Source organism: Rattus rattus, chromosome 11 (assembly GCF_011064425.1).
Source record: "Rattus rattus isolate New Zealand chromosome 11, Rrattus_CSIRO_v1, whole genome shotgun sequence".
NCBI classification, from domain to species: domain Eukaryota; kingdom Metazoa; phylum Chordata; class Mammalia; order Rodentia; family Muridae; genus Rattus; species Rattus rattus.
Genome location: NC_046164.1, coordinates 33,661,209 through 33,683,939, shown reverse-complemented (window position 1 = coordinate 33,683,939; position 22,731 = coordinate 33,661,209). Strand labels below are relative to the sequence as shown.

The window sequence follows — 22,731 nt, the reverse complement described above, 5'->3', positions numbered from 1 at the left end:
CAGAAAGGGCCTGGCTCAAACGGTCAGTGGAATTCGGAAAGGTTCTTACACCTACCTCTTTGGAGGACTTTTTCCTTCTAAGTTAGTCATTTGTGGTGCGAATCATAAAGTTGTTCAAAGGCTCTGGTCTTGAGGTGTTGAGCTAGAATGCTTACTGTTCGTGGTGCATTTGTATAAAGCAAGGAGAGACAAATGAGTGGACTCTTGGCCCCTGGGACTATGGTCCAGACTGATTTCAGTTACGAGAACATGAGCCTTATGTGAGATGAACATGAGGCTTATGTGAGATGCCATTGACATGTATAGTCATTTACAGAAGTGACTAAATCTAAAAATGTCATGTCTGCTTGTCATTAAGTGTTAGTGGGTGGGGTCAGGGGTGTAGAGGTTAATTTCTAGCACTGCAAAAGAGAAAAGGAGAGGGAAGAAGAGAGAAAAGGAAGGACTGTCTTATCTACAGTTATGAACAAGTATATTTAACCTGCAAGAGTTAACAGAAAGGACTGGAGAGATGTGGAAGGATGCAGCCAAGGGGTGTCACTTGGTCAGCAAGAGCAAGGCTGTTCATTCCTCAGAACTGCACAGTACACACAGAAATGGGGAATGGGCTTATTTATTATTTAGTCTTGACCAAAGCTGGAGAAAATCTCCATCTATTGACCTTGCCTGTGAAGTGACGCGTTGTTGGAAAAGAAGGTCTTTGCCCCACAAGGTCCAGCAGGTAGCCTGTTTTCATTCCTAGCATTCAATTTCCTGGAGGAGCCCTGGTTCCTGGGGGCTCATTACAGCTTGTTTGTTTGTTGTTTGTTTATCTTTATTTATCCATTTAAGAGGCGGGGATAGTAGATGAAAAGTTTCAGTCTCCCTTGGAGCTATATGAAAAACGGCAGCTGAACAGCATTGTTTGATATTTTTCCTTTTGCTAAGGGTATAAAAATAAATCCTAAAGTATCTTTCAGACCTGTCTGTTTCAGGCATATCAACCCAGCCATGGTTAGTATAGCAATTTAGTGCTGTTTTAATCTGTGTTTGGGGTGTAAGAAATAATGGTTTGGGAATTCATACCTTGTGCCAAGTGGTATGTTTTTTTTATTATTATTATTAATCTTGATATTTGAGGCTACATTTATCACATGTATTTAGAAATTGTAAGCGCAGCGACAGACAAAAGAATGGCGTTTTCTTTTTACCTTCTGTGATCTCTGGGGCGGAACTTGAGCTCAGGGTTACCAGGCACTTGCTGTTACCATCGCTCTCCTCTGTTAACCGCGCGGTCGGTTCAGACTGCAGAATTGCATCCAGAACATGGAAAAACTTCATCGTTCTAGAGCTGTCTCCTGACCTGTGGGCATGCTTAACTGTCCTGTATTCATACTTGAGATTTTTATACTTTGCCCGGCACTGTTTCCAATCTCTGTATACTCCTAGTGATCGCAGCCTTTTAGCAACGTAAATAAAGATTTCTCTATTTCTCAGTGTTCCGTAAAGTTGTTTTCGTATATTTCTTTCTGCCCAGACACTTAGTAAAGCTTTAACCTCCTCCTCAGTCCAGTGTTTTCCAGGTCCACTCTCCATGTTGAAAGTGACCTGGAAATAAATGATTTGCTATTTCTAGCTAATGTTTTTGTTTCCTAGGAAACCAGAGGGCTGGTTGTCAATACGCTCTTAAGAGCTTGAAAGGGTGTAGTTTAACTGGTTCAAGCTGCCTAAGGGAGTAACTTGAGGACCTGCCAAATAAGCAGGCTTGGTGGTTAAAGAAACCTGGACTGAAATGACTGCTAATCTTATTTGGGCTTTAGGGGAAAATTAACCTTGCGACAAAGGGAATGAAACGTACTTTGTGGGGGGCACGAAGTCTTACGTAATTTTTAGCTTCACCGAAAGTGTTGGCTTCTTAAAATTACTTGGAAATGGTTGGCGGTAGCTGTGGGGATATTTTTAAAGGTTTGTAGCTAGTGTGAATAGCTGTGTATCTGAAGAGCATTACATTTGGGCTGAAGCGATAGCTCAGTGGATAGGAGCACCTGTTCCAGCAAAGGGGAGGACCCAGGCCCTGTTCCCAGCATCCACATGGTGGCTTACGAAGGTCTGTAACTACAGCCCTAGGGGATGTGACACCCTGTTCTAGCCTTTAGGGCACCAGGCACCCACATGGTGCAAACACCAAAACACAGAAAAGAAAAAGGGCAAACACTTGCAAAAGCATTGCATTTTGACTGAAGTTCATAGCTGATAATCACTTGAAGACTGTTGTTTCATGCTGAGGGTGATGGTGCACACCTTCGATCCCAGCATTAAGGAGGCAGAGGCAGGCGGATCTCTGAGTTTGAGGCTAGCGTGCTCTACATAGCAAGCTCCAGGACAGCCAGGTTACTTAGACATGTTAACCAAACCAGGGGGGTGGGGATTGATTTGTTGGAGAAACCTTGGAGAATATAAAAAGCAAAAGAGAAAAAAGCAATTTTAGCAGGGTGTGGGGATGATGCTGTTATCCCAGCACACTGGAGGTCAGAGCAAGAGGGACCCATGAAGCTAGCCTGTGGTATAGTACCTTGTCCCATTAAAATTTCCTTGATGTCGTGTACAGTTTTACCATATTCAGCTAAGTATTCTTGCCTTCTTTTATATATATTGATATGTACATACTTCAGTGGTTGAAATTTTATTCAGAGGCAGATTGTAGGCATTAGATATTCAAATTCTGGAGTCGGGTTATCTGTTCTGAGTCCACAGTACAACCTAATGGCCGCACGTTTGCTACATTGCTTCATTGTCTTTACATTTCTCTGAATCATAATCATTCACAGGATTGCTGTGAAAGCCAGATTAGATGGGTCACGTAAACACTGATGGCTGAAGTACCTGGCACATCAATTAGAATTAGATGACGCTATCATATCTTTATATCCAGAGAGGTGAAGCCAGTGCGTAGCATTTAACATGTGAACCTCAGTTTATGGGCTCTTTTTGGGAAAGGTGTGCTTGAGAAAGCTTATGAGTCTGACTTAACAAATGATACATTTATTTTGTTCACAGAGGTCAGGAGAGCGCTGGTATTGTGACCAGTGATGGGAGTTCAGTGCCTAAATTCAGGGTGCACAAGGTAAGTTTGAACGTTAAAAACACTGATGCTAGAGCTGGGGGGGGGAGGCTGGGCATCGTGGCGCATATCATTAAGGCCAGGACTTGAGGCAGAAGCAGGTGGATCTGAGTGTGAGGCTAGTTTAGTCTCCATAGTAAGACCTGTTTGTAAGTAAGCAAGTAAGTAAATAAATGAATATGGGTGGGGGATAAATCAATTTGTAGCTAGAAGCCATACTCTTGGATAGGTCTGTGTTCCTCTGTGGGTCCTCACTTTTGTCAAATTAGGATGCCCTTCCTTCCCAGTGATCTTTTGCTAGGCTGGCTCATTCAAGCCAGGAAGTCATCTATTTAAATATTTTAAGATGCTTTGATTTTCATTGCCTAGTAATAAAATCTTATTGCTAACTATCTGTCATAAGATAGAAGTGTTTCAATGCTATGGCAGTCCTAAACTAGTAATTGAATATCCAGGTCCATTTTAAAAAATGAATTCACCTGGGCAGTGGTGGTACACACCTTTTACCCCCAGCACTCAGAAGGGGGAGTTCGAGGACAGCCACGGCTACATAGAGAAACCCTATGTCACACCTACCCCCACCCCAAAGCAAATTCATTCAAATTCTGGAGCACAGAGACCGTGCGTGTCTAATTTGGGTTGCCTTATATAGTCTTATTCTGTAGCAATCCTAGTTTCTGCCTTTTCCTAAGATCTGCTTTTACTTTGACTTCTCAAGGGAATGGGCCTTGTAAATCATGTTTTCACCGAAGACAATTTGAAGAAATTGTATGTCTCAAATCTTGGAATCGGACATACGCGGTACGCCACCACAGGGAAATGTGAGCTGGAAAATTGCCAGCCGTTTGTTGTTGAGACTCTGCATGGGAAAATAGCCGTGGCCCATAACGGAGAGCTGGTGAACGCAGCTCGGCTGAGGAAGAAGGTAAGTTGTTTGTTAACAGCTCCTTTACGGAAGGAAGTCGATGTCGACAAAGGGCGTGGCGTCTTCTAGTTGTTGCCACTTGTTACCTCGGTGCAGGACGCCATTGCATCAGAATTGCCTGGCCCGCTTGCTCTAAATCTAGATTCTTGTACTCCCCAAGTGATCTGAAGCGGTGCCACTTTGTCGTTTGGAATGTTGGTTTGTGGTTGCCGTCAGCACAAAGGATTACCAGAGTTTGTGAGAGAGGAAAACTCAAGGACTCTTCCCTATGTCTGAACTCAGCACAGCCATATTGCTGTGACCAGATGTGGGGTTTTCTTAGACCAACTAGTTAGTGTCCTATAGTTCTCCCTCAAGTCCTCTATGTTAAAGCTCGTTCCATAAGACTGTCTCCCAGTTCCGATGCCCACCCCAGGTCTAGGCCTTGGGCACTTAAGCTGTAAGTTGATTTCCCAAATCCCTCCTTGATTTCAGTCGTTTGGTAGTGCAGCAGTTCACGGAACTCAGGAAAATGTTTAATTTGTACATCTTGATGTATTTTAAAAGACATTGTAAAGGATACAGAAGAGGTCGTGAGATGGGGTAGAGGTTGTGGGAGGAGGCATGGGCACCTGCCTTCTGGCACCACTCTCTACTATGCTCAGCATCCAGAAGACCCATGAAGCCATGTCTTTTAGGTTTTTACGAGCACATGTCTGCTAAATTACTGGCCTTTAGTGGTCATCTTGGCCTTTACCACCTGTTCCTCCTTAGGATTTAGTCTAAGGCTGAGTGTAGCCCTCTGGTCATGTGATTGGTTTCTATGGTAGCTCCCCCCTATCCTGTAGCTGTTGAGGAGTGTCTAAGCACCAGTCCTATCCTTATTATGTTATTGGACAAAATACGCTTATTTTAGTGGCTCCGACAGTTTTAGGCTTTGCCAGGAAGAATTAGGCTGAAATCAGTATGCATTTGGCCTTTTGGCTCTCCAGATCTCTCGAGTGTAGATAATGCATAGCCTCCTTCCTTCTTATGGCCTAAATAACCTGTCAGTGGTTTATATTGTGTTTGTTGCTGTAAGAAATAAAGAGGCTGGGTGGTGGTGGTGGTGGTGGTGGTGGTGGTGGTAGCAGTGTGTTCCTTTAATCCCAGCACTGAGGAGGCAGAGGCAGGTAGATCTCTGACTGTGGACAGCCAGGGCTACACAGAGAAACCCTGTCTGGGGTGGGGGTGGGGTGTGTGAGCTTCTCTTGCTCGTTTGTTTGTTTGAGGTTCTGGAGGTTGAACTCTTGACCTTATGTGTACTAGGCAAGCGGTGTGCTGCTGGGCCATGTCCTTAGCTGCATACTGGTTTGTAAGGGGCCTGAGCATCTGCAGAGGTTGATTTTACAAGAGTCTGGGAGTGTACACCCCCACGCCCCCACCCCAGTATCAAGGGCAATGATGTGTTTGTCTTTTTTTGTAGCCAAGTCTTACTGTAACCCAGGTCAGAGCTTCAGCTCTAGCTAACACCAAACTCAAAGTGGTTCTCCGCCCTCCGTCCCCCAAGCGCTGGGATCACAGGCATTTTCCCTATCTGAGCAACAGCATGAAAATGTAGGAAAAAAGTGGGTCACAGACTCGGTATTCCTTATCTGAAATGCTTAGGTGAGAGGCCAAGCCAACACGAAGATTATATTTCGTGGTGCAAATTAAACTCATTGGCTAAATAAAGGCGATTTTGTACGATGTTTGTTTGTTTTTTAACTGGGGGATTCTCTGCTCCATAAGCATGGAAGTCATGAAGACACAAAGTGCAGCCCCCTCTCTGTCACAGCTTTGAGCCTACAGCGTCAGGGCCCTCTGCTGCTGGGGTTACATACGGCCTTGGGCTTTGCGTGCCAGTGACCCAGCGTCTAGCGTTACAGCCTGAGCTGGGTGTTGGGTACCAGAACCAGAGCTTTGGCAGCACTTTGGAACCCTTCCAGCTCAGGTCTTGGCAGCTCCTCCAGAGCTTTTTCTGTCTACAGTTCTCTGCTGTCTCTCCTTTCCAGTACTTCCCACAGCTCTGTTTGATCTGGAGGGCTGGGGAGGCTGAATGTGTGTTTTGTACAGTGTGCATGATGGCGCCTCTGGAGACAAGAAGAGCGCATTAGATTCCTGGCTACTGGAGTTGCAGGGATCTTGAGCTGCGATGTTGGTATTGAGAATTGAACGTCAACGAGCAGCTGATGCTTCTAGCCTTTTCCCACAGTTCTTTGTAATTCTCTGGAGCCTTCTGTAGCCTACGGTCCTGACCACCCTCTTAGAACCATTTAGCCACCTTCTAGCCGTTCCTGGGTGTCCCTGGGTTAAGGACATCTGTTCTTCAGCTATCTCAGCCTGCTGGACCCCTAATGAAAGGTCCTAAGTAGACAACAGAGCTAATCAAATGAGCCAGCTGATCAAATTGGTGGCTCTCTGCAGCACAGGGCAGTGTTCAGGAAGGAAGTCTCCCAGACAGATGTGCAGAGACTGAGAGGAGCCTTGCCTATATATTTGGATTAGTTGACGTGGGTCAGGGAGGAACTGTCCCTGAGGTGCTGAAGACAACTGTGGTGAGGTCCAGAGGTTATCTGGATGGCCTCGGGCTGCAGGCTGGGCTGTTATCTGAAACTATCATGGCATAGGAACCTTTGAGGGTTCTTAGAATCGGAGTCTACACACCGTTCACACTGATATAAGCCTTAAGGGTGACTGTTGGTCTGAGTCCCCTGCAGTTGTCCTGACCCATTTATTTGGCAGCCGTGGGATTTCCCTGAAAATGGTGAAAACTGCAGTCCGGGCTATCGTCTTTCCCAGGAAACTCCGGGCACTGCATCACGAATGACGCAGCAGTGTTCCTCGCCCCTCTGCCATATCCGAGGGGCCTCTGGCCTCTGTCTCTGCTGTCCTCGGGCAAATACAGGCTGGCTCTTGGGTAACTGCTGCAATGGCAAGTCTCAGGCAGGGTCTGACAGCTGTCAGTCATGAGACTGAATGTCTAGTTCTTGACACTTTATCTAAAGAAATAGATGATTGGAAGTAATTACAACAAATATCTGTGGTGAAGTCACTGCTGTTCCTGTGTTAACAGCCAGCTGGGCGGCAGCCTCAGTGAGGTCTGGAGACTCCTGGTCTAGACCCTCTGGAGCTGTGCTGGAAAGTGGAACATTCTGGGGGTTTGAATTAGGAACTGCTCTCTGTGTATTTTTTTTTTTTTTTTTTGGTTCTTTTTTTTCAGAGCTGGGGACTGAACCCAGGGCCTTGCGCTTCCTAGGCAAGCGCTCTACCACTGAGCTAAATCCCCAACCCCCTCTCTGTGTATTCTTGAAGCATAAGAAGGCACAAGAGGAAAATGGAATATGAACTTAAAAGGTGACAAATATAGGAAAATTATAAATTGGAAACAATCACAGGAAGCTAGAATCTGGGAAGAGGGGCAAAGTGCTTACTTGGGCAACCTGTGTGCTGTCCCTGGTGTGCAGCTTCTAACTATGGTGGTCGTTTCATCTTTTTGCTGCTAGTGCTCCTGGTGCCTCCTCTGAGCCCATTTATGCGATCACAGATTATCATCTGCTTCCTCCAGTTCTCTAGATCCTGGTTATCTTCATTGGATAACTTCAGGGCCAGGCCGGAGTTGGTAAAGCAAGCACATGTGCACGTGTGTGTGCGTTCTGTCTAGCATGTTTAGAGCCGACGTCTCAGGTATGATGCGTTGTTAGTGACTGGTTGTGAAGTGGTAATTGGAAGCGTCTAGAACCCAGGTCTCATTACCACTCAGTGTCCCTCTGCTTTCTCTGGTAGCTTTAGGGGTCTTTGTTGGCAGTGACACTGTGGCACTGTAATACACATTTCTGTCCATAAATTGGGAACGTGAGTACTTTTTAAAATGTAGACCCTCACAAAAGTCGATAACTATGAAGAAAATTACAAAAGTTCACTGCTTAGAAATAATCATCACCAAGAATTCAATCTAGGGGACTGGAGAGATGGCTCAGTGGTTGAGAGCACTGACTGCTCTTCCAGAGGTCCTGAGTTCAATTCCCAGCAACCACATGGTGGCTCACAACCATCTGTAATGGGATCTGATGCCCTCTTCTGGTGTGTCTGAAGACAGCTGCAGTGTACTCATATAATAAATCTTTAAAAAAAGAATTCAGTCATGTAGCTCCTTGCTTTTAGACATAGCTCCTTATCCAGGTATTAGACTGAACTTTACACAGTAGCCAGCTCTTGAAAAATGCTTTTCGGTGTCCACTTAAATCATTCTGTACGTGTCTGTGGTACAGCCTCTGTCTTGGTCAGTCTTGGTCAGAACTTCATGATCATACAGTACACTCAACTAATTCTTATTGAATATCTCCTACCTTTAGTCATTTAAAATGTTGATACCTGATTTCTCTCCGTGTGGCTGTTCCATTCATGCCACCAACAAACTCGGGTTTGAGAGTCATTGGTGCCGTTTGCTACTGTAAAGGAAGGAATGCGCCCTATTCGTCAGGATTGTGGAGGGTAGAAAAGGCCAGGTCAAGCCCTTTGCAAGTCTACTCAGCCTCAGACTTGTATCTGCTAAAGTACTTTTTCTGCTTAGCTCTGGAAACTCCACATTGCTCCCAGCAGTGGGCCGCTGCCATGAGTGTACACATACCGTTAGTGGGGCACAGAGGTTGTGACTTAGTATCTATCTGTGTGTGTGTTGGGGGGCAGGGAGGCATCTAACGGTCTAATGATGAAACGTCTCTCTCCCATAGCTTCTGCGGCACGGTATTGGGCTTTCCACATCCTCCGATAGTGAAATGATTACCCAGTTACTCGCATATACCCCTCCTCAGGAACAAGATGATACTCCAGACTGGGTAGCAAGGTAACTACAGAACCGGCCTATAGATGGCTGCAGCTCCAGTAGTGAGAGCTTTGCTTAGGTATGTTTATGTAGCCAGAGCGATTCATTCAGTTACTTGTAATTCCAGAATTAAGAACTTAATGAAGGAAGCGCCCGCAGCCTACTCCCTGGTCATAATGCACAGGGACGTCATTTACGCAGTGCGAGATCCATACGGAAATCGTCCTCTATGCATCGGCCGTCTTATGCCAGTTTCTGACATAAATGACAAAGGTAACGTTTCAGAGGGAGTTTCGTTTTCATAACATCTTTCAGAATTATTGACTTCCTATTGCCCAGTCTTAACATCCTTGGCTTTCCTCCCCTTTTTCTTGTATGCCCCCTCCCCTGACCTATGGTTACAGGAAGCTTATGGATAGGAGGAAATAGGGAAGAAAACACAGTATCTATTTTTAAACATTTATGTGAGTGTGCACAGACTTTGCATGGCTGTGTGCTGGTAAGAGGGTGTCTGGGATCATCCCGTCACTCTTCCTATTTTTGTGAGGCAGGGTCTTTCCTGAACTTGAAGATTGCTGGAAGCCGAGCCTCGGCTGCGTTTACAGGTAAGTGCAGGGTGTGAGGGTTATTATGTGGGTGCTGGGATCTGAACTCTGATCCTTATGGTTTCACAACTGAAAATATAAGGGGTGGAGGTGTGCACATACATGTATGTGTGCATACAGGTGTGCTTGCCTATGCATGTGTTGATAGAGGTCAGAGGTCAACTTGAGTATCGACTTCTGTTGCTTTCTACTTTGTTTTCTGAGACAAGATCTCACTGAAACTGGAGCTCACGGTTTTCAGCTAGAGTGGCTGCCCAGTGAGCTCTGTGGGACTCGCTCGGAGCTGGGGTTACTGGTGATGACCGTCATACCTACCTTTAGCTGGGAGCCAGACTCAGTCCCTTAAGTTTGACTGCTCTTCCAGAGCCAGCAACCACACGGTGGCTCACAACCGTCTGTAATGAGATCTGAAGTCCTCTTCTGGGGTCTGAAGAGAGTGACAACGAACTTGCATATAAATAATAAAATAAATCGTTTAAAAAATTTTTGCATAGCAAGCAGTTTAGTCACTAAGCCATTGGCTAGCTTTAGTCTTAGTTTTTAAAATACATTTCTTTGGCCTATGTTCCTTATTTTTTCCTAATTGCTAATAATTCATCTCTGGCCTATCCTTTTTATTTCTGCAGTAGTTTTTCTTTATGACTTATTGCTCCCATTCAAAGCATGATATCACGATGCGAGAAGGGAACGGCTTATTTGTTGTCTTTTATTTAAGTCATGAGGCACCACCTGCTTTTAATGTGATAGATGATGCCCACTTTCTGTTTGGTGTTTAGCTGTTCTATTGGAGGAGCTTCTTAGTTTAAAACAAACAGGCATTATTACATCCTGTGTTTGAGGGCACAAATGACAGGCGGAGACCAGAGGACCTCCAGTCTAGGAGTCCATTCTCCTCCTGCCGCATGGTTTCCGGGGATCAAGTTTAGGATGTCAGACTTGGCAGAAAGCACTTCTATCCAGTGAGCCGTCTCACGGGCCTAAACACCCCTTTAAAAAATTTTAAAAAATTGAGGGGTCTGAGGATATAGCCGGTTAACACAGTACTTGCCTAGGTTGTGCAGGGCTCCTCCTGGCTTCTGTCCCCAGGACTCCATACAAAAAAAAAAAAAAAAAAAGCCAGCACTAAACAAGGGACCCTGAATCCATTCAGTAATTGATTGTCTTGTGACTTAACAGAGAAAAAGTCTTCAGAGACTGAAGGATGGGTGGTGTCCTCAGAGTCTTGCAGCTTTTTATCTATTGGTGCGAGGTAAGTCGTATCCCATTCATCATGTTATTTCTCTCTACATTTATGAGGAAAAATGTCTACCAAATTTGATGACATATGCCTGTATTCCTAGCACTCAGAAGTCTGAGACAGCGAGGTTATAACTTTGAGGATATATATGGACACTGTGTCTTATCTTCCTACTCCCCCCAAAGGAGGGCTGGCAAGTGACAGGAAGGAACAGACTTTATTCGAAGTGTGGTAAATGCACACCTAATGCACAAAACTGGCTGGGGGGAAGTTAGAGCTGGAAATGTATTTGAGCCTTAAACTTAAGAGTTAATTCCAGCTTGGTCACCCCTGTATCCAAAAACTAGAGATAAAGAAACGAGAGGATCAGATTATATAATTTTTTTTTTTTTTTTTTTGGTTCTTTTTTTTTTTTTTGAGCTGGGGACCCAACCCAGGGCCTTGTGCTTCCTAGGTAAGCGCTCTACCACTGAGCTAAATCCCCAGCCCAGATTATATAATTTTTAAAGGGAGGTAGTAGATATTTTATTTATTTACTTTTTCGTTTCTTTCTGTTTTGATTCTGAGGCAGGGAGGGTTTCTCTGTAGCCTTAGCTATCTTGGAACTCACTCTGTAGACCAGGCTGCCCTTGGACTCATAGAGATCTGCCTGCCTCTGCCTCCTGAGTGCTGATATTAAAGACTCGTGTCAACACCACTGACCTGGATATTTTTCCAAACCTTTTTCTTTGCTGTAAGAAAGCATTTATGAATGTGTTTTGTTATTTATAGTGTGCTTAGCAATGTGACTTTAATGTTCCAATACTACCTTTTGATTCTGAAAATATTGTCTGACTCACTTGATTTTTTTTTTTCCTACTGTGTATGTATGTGTTTGGTTTTGATCCTAGGTCTCACTCTAGCCCAGGCTACCTTGGATCCTGTGGCAATTCTTCCTCTGTTTGTTTATGATTACATTTATTTATTTTTCGTGGGGAGGGGCATGTGCAGCATCAAAGGATAAAAGAAGTAGTCAGTTCTCTTTTTCCACCCTGTGGGTCCTGGAGATCAAACTAAGGTCTCTCGGCTTAGTAGCGAATGCTGCCGGCCGAGGACTTACTTTAGAAAGTAGGAACTCAAGCTGGGGCGGTGGCTCAGTTGGTGAAGAGCCTGCTGTTGGAGCGTGCAGACCTGAGCTTGGACCTCAGCAGGCAGTAACAGCTGGCTGCGGCATAGTACTCGCCCCTGGGAGCGGGCTGAGCGGGCTGAGCGGGGTGTCTGTTTTGTATTTGTTTATTCTGTGTTGTGAAGGGGTGTGTGTGCCCCTGCGCACCTGTAAAATGGTAAAACGGCGAAGTCAGTTCTTCACTTCTACCAAGTGGGCTCCCCGGACAATCTCAGTTTGTCAAGTGTCCTTCCCTACCCAACCATTCACCAGCTCCTTAAGTCATGATAGTAAAAATTAATTAAGAGTCTCTTTACCCTCTCTATCTCTGTTTCTCTCAAAAAAGGCACAATAACTTTAAAAGCAGAGTGATAACTACAGATCATAGGGAAAATGCGTGTGCTGTCGGGACTTGACAGTGGGCACATGGATGAGAATACTTACCGACCCCTTTGTTTTATTTTAAAACTTAGCATATACTCTTTGTATGAAATGATAGGCTTCACAAGTGTCTTCTGGTTGTTTTTCCTCAGATATTGCCATGAAGTGAAGCCTGGGGAAATTGTAGAAATATCCAGACATGGTGTCAGAACTCTTGATATAATTCCAAGGTCTAATGGAGACCCAGTGGCTTTTTGTATCTTCGAATATGTTTATTTTGCAAGACCAGATAGTATGTTTGAAGGTAAGTATGTTTCTTCTCTTTCACTGTTTAAGTAGTCTCATTATCTTATTGAAACATGAGAGTCCTTGGCCCAAAGGCACATGTGGCTCTTGGGAGGAACATGGCTTTCGGCTGTGAATATGTTACTGAATTACAAGTCATGACTGCTTCTCTTTTCAACTGTTAGATTTTGGTTTTCTTTAATAAAGATTATCTTTCTAATACATATTAAGGTGAAATTCTGCTAAGTTAAGACAATTTGGTTTTCTTTCCAAACCTTCCAGACCAGATGGTTTATACGGTAAGGTACCGGTGTGGCCAGCAGCTGGCAGTTGAAGCACCGGTGGAGGCGGACCTGGTCAGCACAGTTCCAGAATCTGCCACGCCTGCGGCCCTGGGGTATGCGACAAAGGTATTTACTTTTAATTGTTATCTGTGAGTTGGTCACCGGGCAGTGAAATAAGAAATGTGACCCACAAAGGGGAAATTCATTAACTTTAAGAAGAAAAGATTTGGTATCTAATGTACCTTCCTGTGCTTGAGTTATTAAACATCTCTTTCAAGGAAAAGTGGGCTGAGACATGTCTGTTCTCTGAGACCACGGGAGAACCCAGGACCCTGACTTCCACACAAGCCCATGCAATAAGTCATTTTTAATTACCCAAAGATTAGAATATTGGCCCTCATTTTAAATGTTTAACAGCACACAGAATAATGGGTTTCACTGTGACATTTGGACATACACGTGTCATTTATGGTATTCTTACTCACCCCCTTCTCCCTCTCTGCACTCTTGCTTCCACACACACAGTAGCTGTCCTTTGTGCTTTCCTATTAGGGGCATTCTTTTTTGTCCTTCACTTCTACCTTACGGTCTCTCCCTCTCTCACCTGGTCCCTGTTCTGCTTTCAACACAAACAGACACACACACACACACACACACACACACACACACACACACACACACACACACACACACACACACACTCCTTCAGGTTGGCTAGCTTTTTATTGGTGGTGCTCATCTTTTTCCCAGTGTTTTAAACTGTTGTATTAATTCCTTTGTGAGTTTCCATGGCCCTCCTTCTTTTCCTTGGAATAGCCTATTTTCTTGTATTTCTGACTCTTCTTCGTGGGGTCACACAGAAGAAGATAGCATCTTACTTGAAAATCTATGGCCCCCATTTTTTAAAAAAGGATAGAGCTGTTTTGTGTTAGCATAGGCTTTCAATCCCAGTACGAGAGAAACCGAGGCAGAAGCATTGCCATGGGTCAGAGGCCAGCCTAGGCAACATAGTGAAATACTTTTCCAGAAACAAGGTGGCATTATGAATGCATGCAGAATTTAGTGGTCATAGGTAGATGAGCGTGCTTACTTAGCTTCTACGTGAAGGAATAGTGCACATGTGCTATAGAGACAGTTACCTCGAGGGAATGAATGAAGATCTTTTGTCTCTCAGAGTCATATTTTTAGGCCAGTTTTGCTACTAACGTGCATTTATTTCCCCTCCATCAGTGTGGGCTGCCATATGTGGAGGTGCTGTGTAAGAACCGGTATGTAGGAAGAACCTTCATTCAGCCAAACATGAGGCTAAGACAACTTGGGGTTGCAAAGAAATTCGGCGTGTTGTCTGACAACTTTAAAGGCAAAAGAATTGTTCTCATAGATGATTCCATTGTGAGAGGCAATACTATCTCACCCATCATAAAACTCCTCAAAGAATCCGGTGCAAAGGAGGTGAGTGTTTTAAAGCATATGCTGTAGTACCAGTAATTAACCGTATGGTGTGGACACAGAGTACTGTATCCCAGTGGAGAGTCTCTGTGACGTTGCATATCAGGTTGCTCTATAGAGCTGGGCAGCACGATGGAGAACGTGTGCTAACTACTCTTACACTCTACTAAGTTTAACCTTCATAGATTGAAAAGGTGAACCTAGAAGTCACTCCCAGCACTTGGGAGGCAGTGGCAGAGGCCTGCTGTGGCTGCTTACAATCCTGTCTCCAAAAAAAAACAATTAAAAAACCCAAGTATGTTTCACACTATAATATTTTTTAATTAATGTTATATATTGTTCCTTTAGACGTCCGTCTTAGTTAGGGTTTCTGTTGCTGCGATGAAACACCACAACCGCCAAAAAATGAGTTGGAGATGAAAGGGTTATTGGCTTACACTTCCACATCACTGTTCATCATGGAGGAAGTCAGGACAGGAACTCAAGCAGGGCGGGAACCTGGAGGCAGGAGCTGATGCAGAGGCCGTGGAGGGTGCTGCTCACTGGCTTGCTTGCTCCTCTCTGTTTGCTCAGCCTGCTTTCTTATAGAAGAACCCAGGACCACCAGACCAGGGAGGCCTGACCCACAACAGGCTGGACCCTCCCCCATTGATCACTAATTAAGAAAATACCTTACAAGCCTGCCTCCAGCTGGAGCTAAGGAGGTTTTTATTACTTACTTAATTAATTAATTAATTTTGCTTATTCACTTTACATCCTGCTCACTGCCCTCAGTCACCTCTCCCTAACTTTCTTACCCTCCCCTCACACCCCTCCCCCTATTCCTCTGAGCAGGTGGGGGTTCCCCTGGGCATCAACCCACCCTGACACTTGAAGTCTCCTGAGGCCAGGTGCTTCCTCTGATGGACGACACATTTTCTTAATTGACGCTCCGTCCTCTCAGATGACTTAGGCTGACATAAAACGGGGCAGCATATCATGTTGCTATACCTTTAATAAACAAAACGTAGTATAAAATAACTTTAAATTCTTCAAAAAGCTCAGAAAGTCTGTGTGACTCAGTTGGAGTCTCAACTGTAACTATTTCAGTCCCTTAAGTTATAGAAGCAAGATGCCATATATATATATATATATATATGTTTGAATGAGTTTGAAAAGTGGGATGGAAAGCAATAAGGACGGCCTGTATTAGAACATTTCAAGAATTACTAAGGTTTTCCAGGTTTTTTATGACTGATTATGGTTCTGCTAATCTCACTGTTGAACTCTATGAAGGTTAGAGAGTAGAAACAAGAGGATATAATCAATTCAGCATCTGTTGCTATAGTAAAAAAGAATCGCTAATCACATACCGGGCAAGTAGATTAAGTATATAAAATGACATGTTTGCCTGTGATGAAATATGGCGTGGACATTTAAATCTGTGTGAAGATTTATAATATATAAAAGATTAAAAATAAAATGTAGCTACTAGTTGTAACCATGTAAATGGACCAAACAGAAAGGGCAAAACCAATAGCAGACAGAAGGAGCCATGTTATGATTAGTGAGATTTTCATTATAACCTAGCAGATTTTACCATTTTTACTAAGTACAGATCAGCAAAGTACCATTTAGGCATTCAAATAAAACAAAAGCACTAGGCATGTATACAGTCAGTCAACAGGAATGCATGATTAGTTGGGCTGCGAGTATATGATATGATTTTTTTTCCCAAGGTACACATTCGAGTCGCTTCGCCACCAATAAAACATCCGTGCTTCATGGGAATAAACATTCCTACAAAAGAAGAGCTTATAGCCAATAAGCCCGAATTTGAGTATCTTGCAGAGTACCTTGGTAGGTATTAACATTTCTATAAATATTATTAACTGTCTGTTTTAAATTTTGAGTGTACTTTTGTGTAAAACAGCAATTAGTTAGAAGGTAAATTTGAGTGCTGGGGAGCTGGTCCTGGCTCTAGTTCTGGCTCTGCAAGTTTTGGGGGACCAGAGTTGAGTCTGTAAATGATACGTGGGGTAGGTGTGTCTAATTCCAGAGTGGAGACTGTATACCCAGAGTAAGCAGGCTAGCTAGAGTCACAGAATCCGTGACCCTGAGACCACTACCTTGGCCTTCTACAGACTCATGTATACATGTGCACATACACGCTAGGGGTCAGTCATTCACAGTAGCACCAAAAGTTACCTTCTAGTAATAACACAAAGATTGCAAATCCTATCTTATGTGGTAACACGTGCCTTTAAATCTAACACAGGAGGCAGAGGCAGCCAGGTCCGAGTTTAAGGCCAGCAAGGTCTATAATGGTAATTAATTCTAGGATAGCCAGGGCTACAGAGTGAAGCCTTATCTCAACAAAACAAAATAAAAACAAAAACCCCACAATAATTATTATGACATTGAACACAATTACTCTAAAGAGAAAAACGGGTGGGGCACTTTTTATATTAGAGCCATAGGTCAAAGCAAGATCAGAAGACCATGTTTTATCATAGAGTAGAATAACCCACCCACACACACACACACACACACGATTGAATCGAGAGATTTGTAGATTTTTAAGCTCTAAACCAGCATTTTTCCGCTAAGCTACATTCCCAGTTTCTCTCGCCTTTAAAAGTTTGAATTGTCCTGGTTGACTTGGTCCTGGCATCATCTTGCCTCAGCTTCTGAAGCAGCGGGGACTGCAGGCTGTATGTCATCACAGCCTTCCCTTTTTTAGGAAGGCTAAGAGAGAAGCTTTCGTCCTGACCGTCAGCAATGTCTGTAGGTAGCTGTGTTGTGGTGAGACATGTTTTCCTCTCCTCCTGCAGGAGCAAACAGTGTTGTGTATCTGTCAGTGGAAGGACTGGTTTCGTCTGTGCAACAAGAAATAAAGTTCAAGAAGCAGAAAGTTAAAAAGCGTGATATCGCAATTCAAGAAAATGGAAATGGTCTGGAGTATTTCGAGAAGACGGGACACTGTACGGCTTGCCTCACTGGCCAGTACCCTGTGGATCTGGAATGGTAGCTGCCTGGACAGACGTGCTGCTTCCAGACTGAAAGGTCATCAAGAAGTGGTTTACATGTGTTCCTCAGTTGGTACAAAATGGACACCACTTGCTTATGTATTATACCTTAAGTTTTGAGATTTTCTGAGGTCACTGAATTGCTATAATTGAATCATAAAGATTACATGTAATGCGACATGTGGGGATTCTTTTTGTATAAGGACTGACTTTTCACCCAAGAGAAGGCAGGAAGTTAGTGGCATTTCCCAGACCCATGCTTGAATGGTTCTAAAGAGGTGAGATAGGGAGGTTGTGTGCCCAGGACAGGGAGCTTTATAAAGTTTCATGAAAAGCTTGAATTCATTGTGCCCCGTATGTATCTAGTCTATGCAGTCAAGCCTGCAGTTATGGCCTTGGTCTTTGATTCTTCCACCCCATACACACATGTATGGCTCTGGGGACCAGTGTACAACTCCTAAAAAATGAAAACCTATGTGGAAAGCTAAGGCAGGAGAGTCCCAAGTTCAAGGCCAACCTGGGCTTTCCTGTCTCAAGATAAAGAGCCTCTTTCTGTGCCTCGGACTCCACATCTGTTTCCTAAGTCATTCATAAACTTAATGCTTAGCGGGAACTTGCGTGCTTGTCTGGGAGGCTTAGAGCTGCCGTTTTACCCCTACTTCTTTACCATGCATGGTCAGTAGCTTCAGAAGCTAATGGTAATTAGCTTTCACTAAATTAGTTTTCAGTTTCCTTGTGATGGAGGTTTGCAGACCTTTTCCATCTCTTTGGGATATACCAGAAGGACTGAGAAATCTATCTGGAGCCCTGTTTTTCTACACTTGACAGAAAATATTTAGCCTAGCAAATAACTTAGTAAGTACATTGGAAAGAGAAAATTTTAATTTCAAGTAAGCCTTTATCCTTGATTTGATTAAACTTGGCTGTTTGAATGAGTGCTTGATCATTTACAGAACTGTGTACTTGTATACATGTATGCATTTGGTTTAAACAGAGGGAATAGAGACACAGTAGGGCCGATTTTGTTTAAAGGCTGAGGGGACAGCCACTGTTTGGGGAATTAGATTGCCTGTACCCAAGCGTTAGCTCATGATCATGTGTTAATTTTTTTTGTTAGGTCTAGTGACATTTTTAATTTTTTTATCATGCAGATTTAGTGGATTGAGGTGATTTACTAACTCCTGTTTGTGTGGGATTTTTCACATGGAAAAATAATTGTCTCTATATTGCCAAAATTTGCTACTTTCCAAACCCACTTAGAAATATAATATTTATTAATAACTGAAATCATTAGTCTACATTTGGTATATAGTGTGGTGTGTCACATATGGCAGGTCAAGATAAACTGTTAGGACTTCAAGGTCATGTGCTGCGTGCGGTGCCTGAGGTTGTCCTGTGGCATAGACACAGGCTGGCCTTTCACAGCCCTGGGGCCATTTTAGTGGGTGCAACCTCCTGTGTTACATGCGTTGTGTGTAATGGCGGCGTGGAGGGGTAAGGCCTTAGGTCAGTTTTTAAATGGCCTTATTTAAATTTGATGTTTTACAAAGAAACTCAGGGAAGGTACTACAACCAAAATCTCTAATTTGACTTTTGTGTTCCACAGTTTTTATTTTGTTTTATTGGAATACTTTTATAAAGGGAAATAATAACCATGGTCGTTTGTACAACTTTCTTAATTATTTCTTCATTGTTACCTTTTATTTTACAAGTTTCTGAGTATGGATTAAATTAACATTTTTACCAGTTTCAAGCCTTATTTTATCTGCTTTAAATGTATATAACTAGAGTACTATATGCTGAAAGAAGATGAAAATGTGTTTGAAGACAATTAACGTCCTAAACTAATGTAAGCCTACTTTTTTTTTTGTATATGTGTGTGTGTGATTTTTTTGTTTTTGGCAACAAATATATGTAATAAACGTGTTTATATGTGTGCTTTTTAAAAATAGTAGTAATCAGTACATTATGGTGCGCAGCATGAAGGCAGTGCCAGGTTCCATACCTGGCATCAGCTGATGAGATCTTATTTCTCTGATTCAGGCATTTTAATAAATAGTCCATCTCTTATGAGCTGGGCAAACACATGCCAAGCAGGAGGGCAGTGAAGTAACTGGAAAATAGAATGTCAAGACAATCTGTGGGAGTCATCTGTCTACCTTGTGTGGAACCAAACTCAACTGAAAGAACCAGAATTGGGACCAATACGGGGCCAGCGGGAAAATTCTCACTACAAACTTCTGAGCACAAGGACCCCTCCCTTCCTGGAAGAAAAAAGCTGGTTTAGTTCCTGGAACAGCAGCAAACCAAACCTGTCACACAAAGCTACCTGACTCCCAACTAAAAGTCCTGAACAGTACACGGTGTGGATCTGAAAGTTGTTTCCATCAAATGCCATTGTGCCCTGCCTAGGTACCTTTGTGCAAATTCTGCCCCAATTGTTTGCAAGGTATATAACCCCCTGTTAAGAATGTATCCAGGGTTGTCTCCCCTTGGAATGGGACAGCCCCTGCAAACTCTTGCTTTTGTATCGCTCACCCCGCCTCCATGAATCTCATTCGAGGGGTCCCAGAAGAGGTTCAGTTTGGACCTCAGACAACGCCATTAGTTGGGCTCAGCAGCAAGTGCCCTTCTCATCGAGCCTTCTCATTAAGGCTCCTTAAGCTTGTTGGTCCTAGGAGTTCTTCCAAGACCAGTTGTCCAGGGCCAGGCTGGGCTCCAGTCTGAGAAAAGAGAAAGAGCAAAACAGCCCAAGAATGAAAATGATGTGTCCTTTAGAACAGCCAGTGAGTAGAGAGCCAATCACTCCCAAACTAAAGCCCATAATATAAAAATGCCTCTGGTGGGAATGGCTTGGGAAGCCTTACCTAGGGTCCTGTTTGTCCTCCAGGACGTTCCCTATTGGACTCACTTTTTCTGCTGCCTGCTGTTGGCTCTTGCTTGTGATAGGCTTAACCCACTCACTAGAAACTCATAGCTTGACTTTCGTGGATTGTTCTGCATACAGGAAAAACCGTTTTCCAATTTGTTTCTGAAGGAAGCAGTGCTGCTCACTTCCCAGTGAGAAGTGAGACTGGGGGAAGAGGAGGAGAATCCGAGAAGAGAGGCAGTGAGATGGGCAGTATGTGATCATGAATGTGCTGAGGACTTCCGGCACTTGGCTGCCATTGGGATGGTACTTACTGTTTAACACCTGGAAGTAGACTTGGAAATAATATAGCTGTTAGTTGTATAAAAGTTACATATGGGGGGAAGAGTTACATATGGGAAAGGGACTGGTTTTAAGCTATATAATACCTGATATTCTTGTTTCTGGGAAGTAGACTGTTCCTGGGTGAAGGGGAACAGTGTTAGGTCAAAATCTACAGTGTGGGTTTTGTACTAGTTTACTCTAACAAATTCCCCAGTGGTGAGGGGGGTGGTGCACACAATATCTCCACAATATCTTAAAAACCCTTCCAATGGAATGTTCCTCCCTCCTGCTTCCTGTTCGTCTCTGTCCGTTCTTCTGACTTCCCCTCAGTTATTTTTTTCCGCATGTTGACTCCCTGTCAATGGTTGCTTGTTCACCTCTTGACCTATGGTTGACTTTATTTAGTCTTGTTTACAGTAAACAGAAAGTTCTTGGATTCAAGGCGTGTGCTAGGGCTGAGCCATATAACCAGAGACAGGTTTTTCCAGTACACAGTCTTGGGGGTCACAGTATAAGATATGCTGCAACATTTGCCATCCTCAATTCTAGCTTGTGATAAACCAGGTACATTATAGCTCAGATGGCCATATAATTATATAAACTTCATGTTTATGAATCACAAAAAACAACAGGCCTTGCTCTGGCTAGGACCATACACTATCATAAAGTCCACAAGAAACTGCTTTCTGTTCCATCCTGAGTCTGTTTACCACTTTCTAGTTTCATAAAACTCATCCCAGCATACATGTTTACTTACCAAGAGTCAGTGTAAGCGTGGTGCAGGTCTGTGAGCTCATTTACTTAAGAGGCTGAGGCACTGATTGGTATCTGGTGTTCAAGGTCTGCCCATGGTGTATCAATTGAAATGGCATTGAACAAGTACTGAACTGAGATGCACCCTAGTCTCTGCAACCCTTACTGACTTAGAAAACTTTAAAATAAGAATGGGTGATCATGAATTTATTACATTCTAGATAAGTCTCTTTAACATGAGATAGCCCAAAATGAGTAGGAAGAAAATAATTGGGAAGGAAAGGGAAAAGCACAAATTATTGAAGGTAAGCACCCCAACAGGCAGACAGGTGGGAAAAGAGGCCAAGGATAACCCCCATGTTCATTCAGAATAAAGGCCTGGTGGGCTTTTTCACTCTACTGATGTGCCCAAGATCAGTCCTGGACACGTCTCTGCTTGTGTGAGGCTGTGTATATCATCTCCCTTTTACTTGTTGAAGTCAGCCAATCCAGAATAAGGAGAAGAGGACCCACACTGTACCACTAAAAACATTTAAATGTCCAGGGAGAATGAGTGAGGGGGACTTGGCTTTGGAAATCCCCTCTCCACTAGTGGAAAGTCTCTTTACTGTGAGAGAATGAGAGGCTAAGGCAAGAGGTTCTTGAACCTCCAGGTCAACATGGCAATATTGAGAAACCATACTCCAGAAGAAGAAAATAAACAAGCTGGGATTGTAAGGCTTGAAGTGAGTCTTAACTACCAGGAGACCTCCCCCCCCCCCCAAAAGTGAGACATGAGAATGGGGTTCGATGCAAATCCAAGAGGTTTATTTTCCTGCGTGTTGGGGTCAACCTTCAATCAGCCCCTCATGGAAAGTGACTGGAAGGTGACCTGGAATGGCTATAACAAGCAGTTTTTATACTTTTTAGGGGTACAGGTTACATCAGCAAGGTTATAGTTTAAACTTATTGGCTAAGCATATTGACCTTTGAATCTATTGGCTAGCAAGCATAAGACATGCATTCAAACTCTATCTGGGACCAGGGGGTCATGTGACTATCAGTCAGTACATTCTGTGGTTTTTCAAGAATGTCCCTACTCCTCCCGAGAACTGTGGGTGGAGAATGAAATTTGGCCTAGCCTTGACCTGAGGCGGTGGGTGTAAAGCTGGTGAAAGCCCTTAGGGTCCTTCACAGGAACTCCATAACCTACCTAGTTTCTACCGGGCCAAGTCTCTTAATAGCTCTTACACTTAAGTAAGAACTAGGATCCTTCAGAATCAGACTTCTAAAGGATGAGGTGTTAAGGGGTTGAGTTGGCAAGTTAAGAATCCCTTAAAGCTGTGAAATACTGGAAAGCATTGGGAAAAGCAGTTCAGAATCTGAACTAAGATGAAGATATCTTTTTTAAAAGTGTAAACTTGGGGCCCTGACTGGAAAACTTGAAAGCCTGTGGGGATAAGGAGTTGGGATCCACCTTTAAAATCAGTCCAGGCATTTCTGATGTTGTTGTCCAGAGGCTGGAACACCAGAGCATCAAAGTGAACAAGAGGGTAAGAGGAGAGG

The 22,731-nt window shown here is 43.6% G+C and overlaps 1 protein-coding gene across 1 annotated transcript in view; it reads left to right on the top strand.

Moving 5' to 3' along the window:
• Ppat (phosphoribosyl pyrophosphate amidotransferase) overlaps window positions 1-19,189 on the top strand; it is a 34,211-nt gene extending 15,022 nt beyond the window's left edge. The window contains exons 2-11 of the mRNA XM_032916612.1: window positions 3,037-3,103; window positions 3,819-4,025; window positions 8,756-8,868; window positions 8,975-9,120; window positions 10,629-10,701; window positions 12,367-12,518; window positions 12,782-12,909; window positions 14,014-14,235; window positions 15,951-16,071; window positions 17,046-19,189. Of these exons, the coding sequence (XP_032772503.1) occupies window positions 3,037-3,103; window positions 3,819-4,025; window positions 8,756-8,868; window positions 8,975-9,120; window positions 10,629-10,701; window positions 12,367-12,518; window positions 12,782-12,909; window positions 14,014-14,235; window positions 15,951-16,071; window positions 17,046-17,242 (1,426 nt within the window). The 3' untranslated portion in view covers window positions 17,243-19,189. The remainder of the gene's footprint in view (window positions 1-3,036; window positions 3,104-3,818; window positions 4,026-8,755; window positions 8,869-8,974; window positions 9,121-10,628; window positions 10,702-12,366; window positions 12,519-12,781; window positions 12,910-14,013; window positions 14,236-15,950; window positions 16,072-17,045) is intronic.
• Window positions 19,190-22,731: the final 3,542 nt, after the last annotated feature.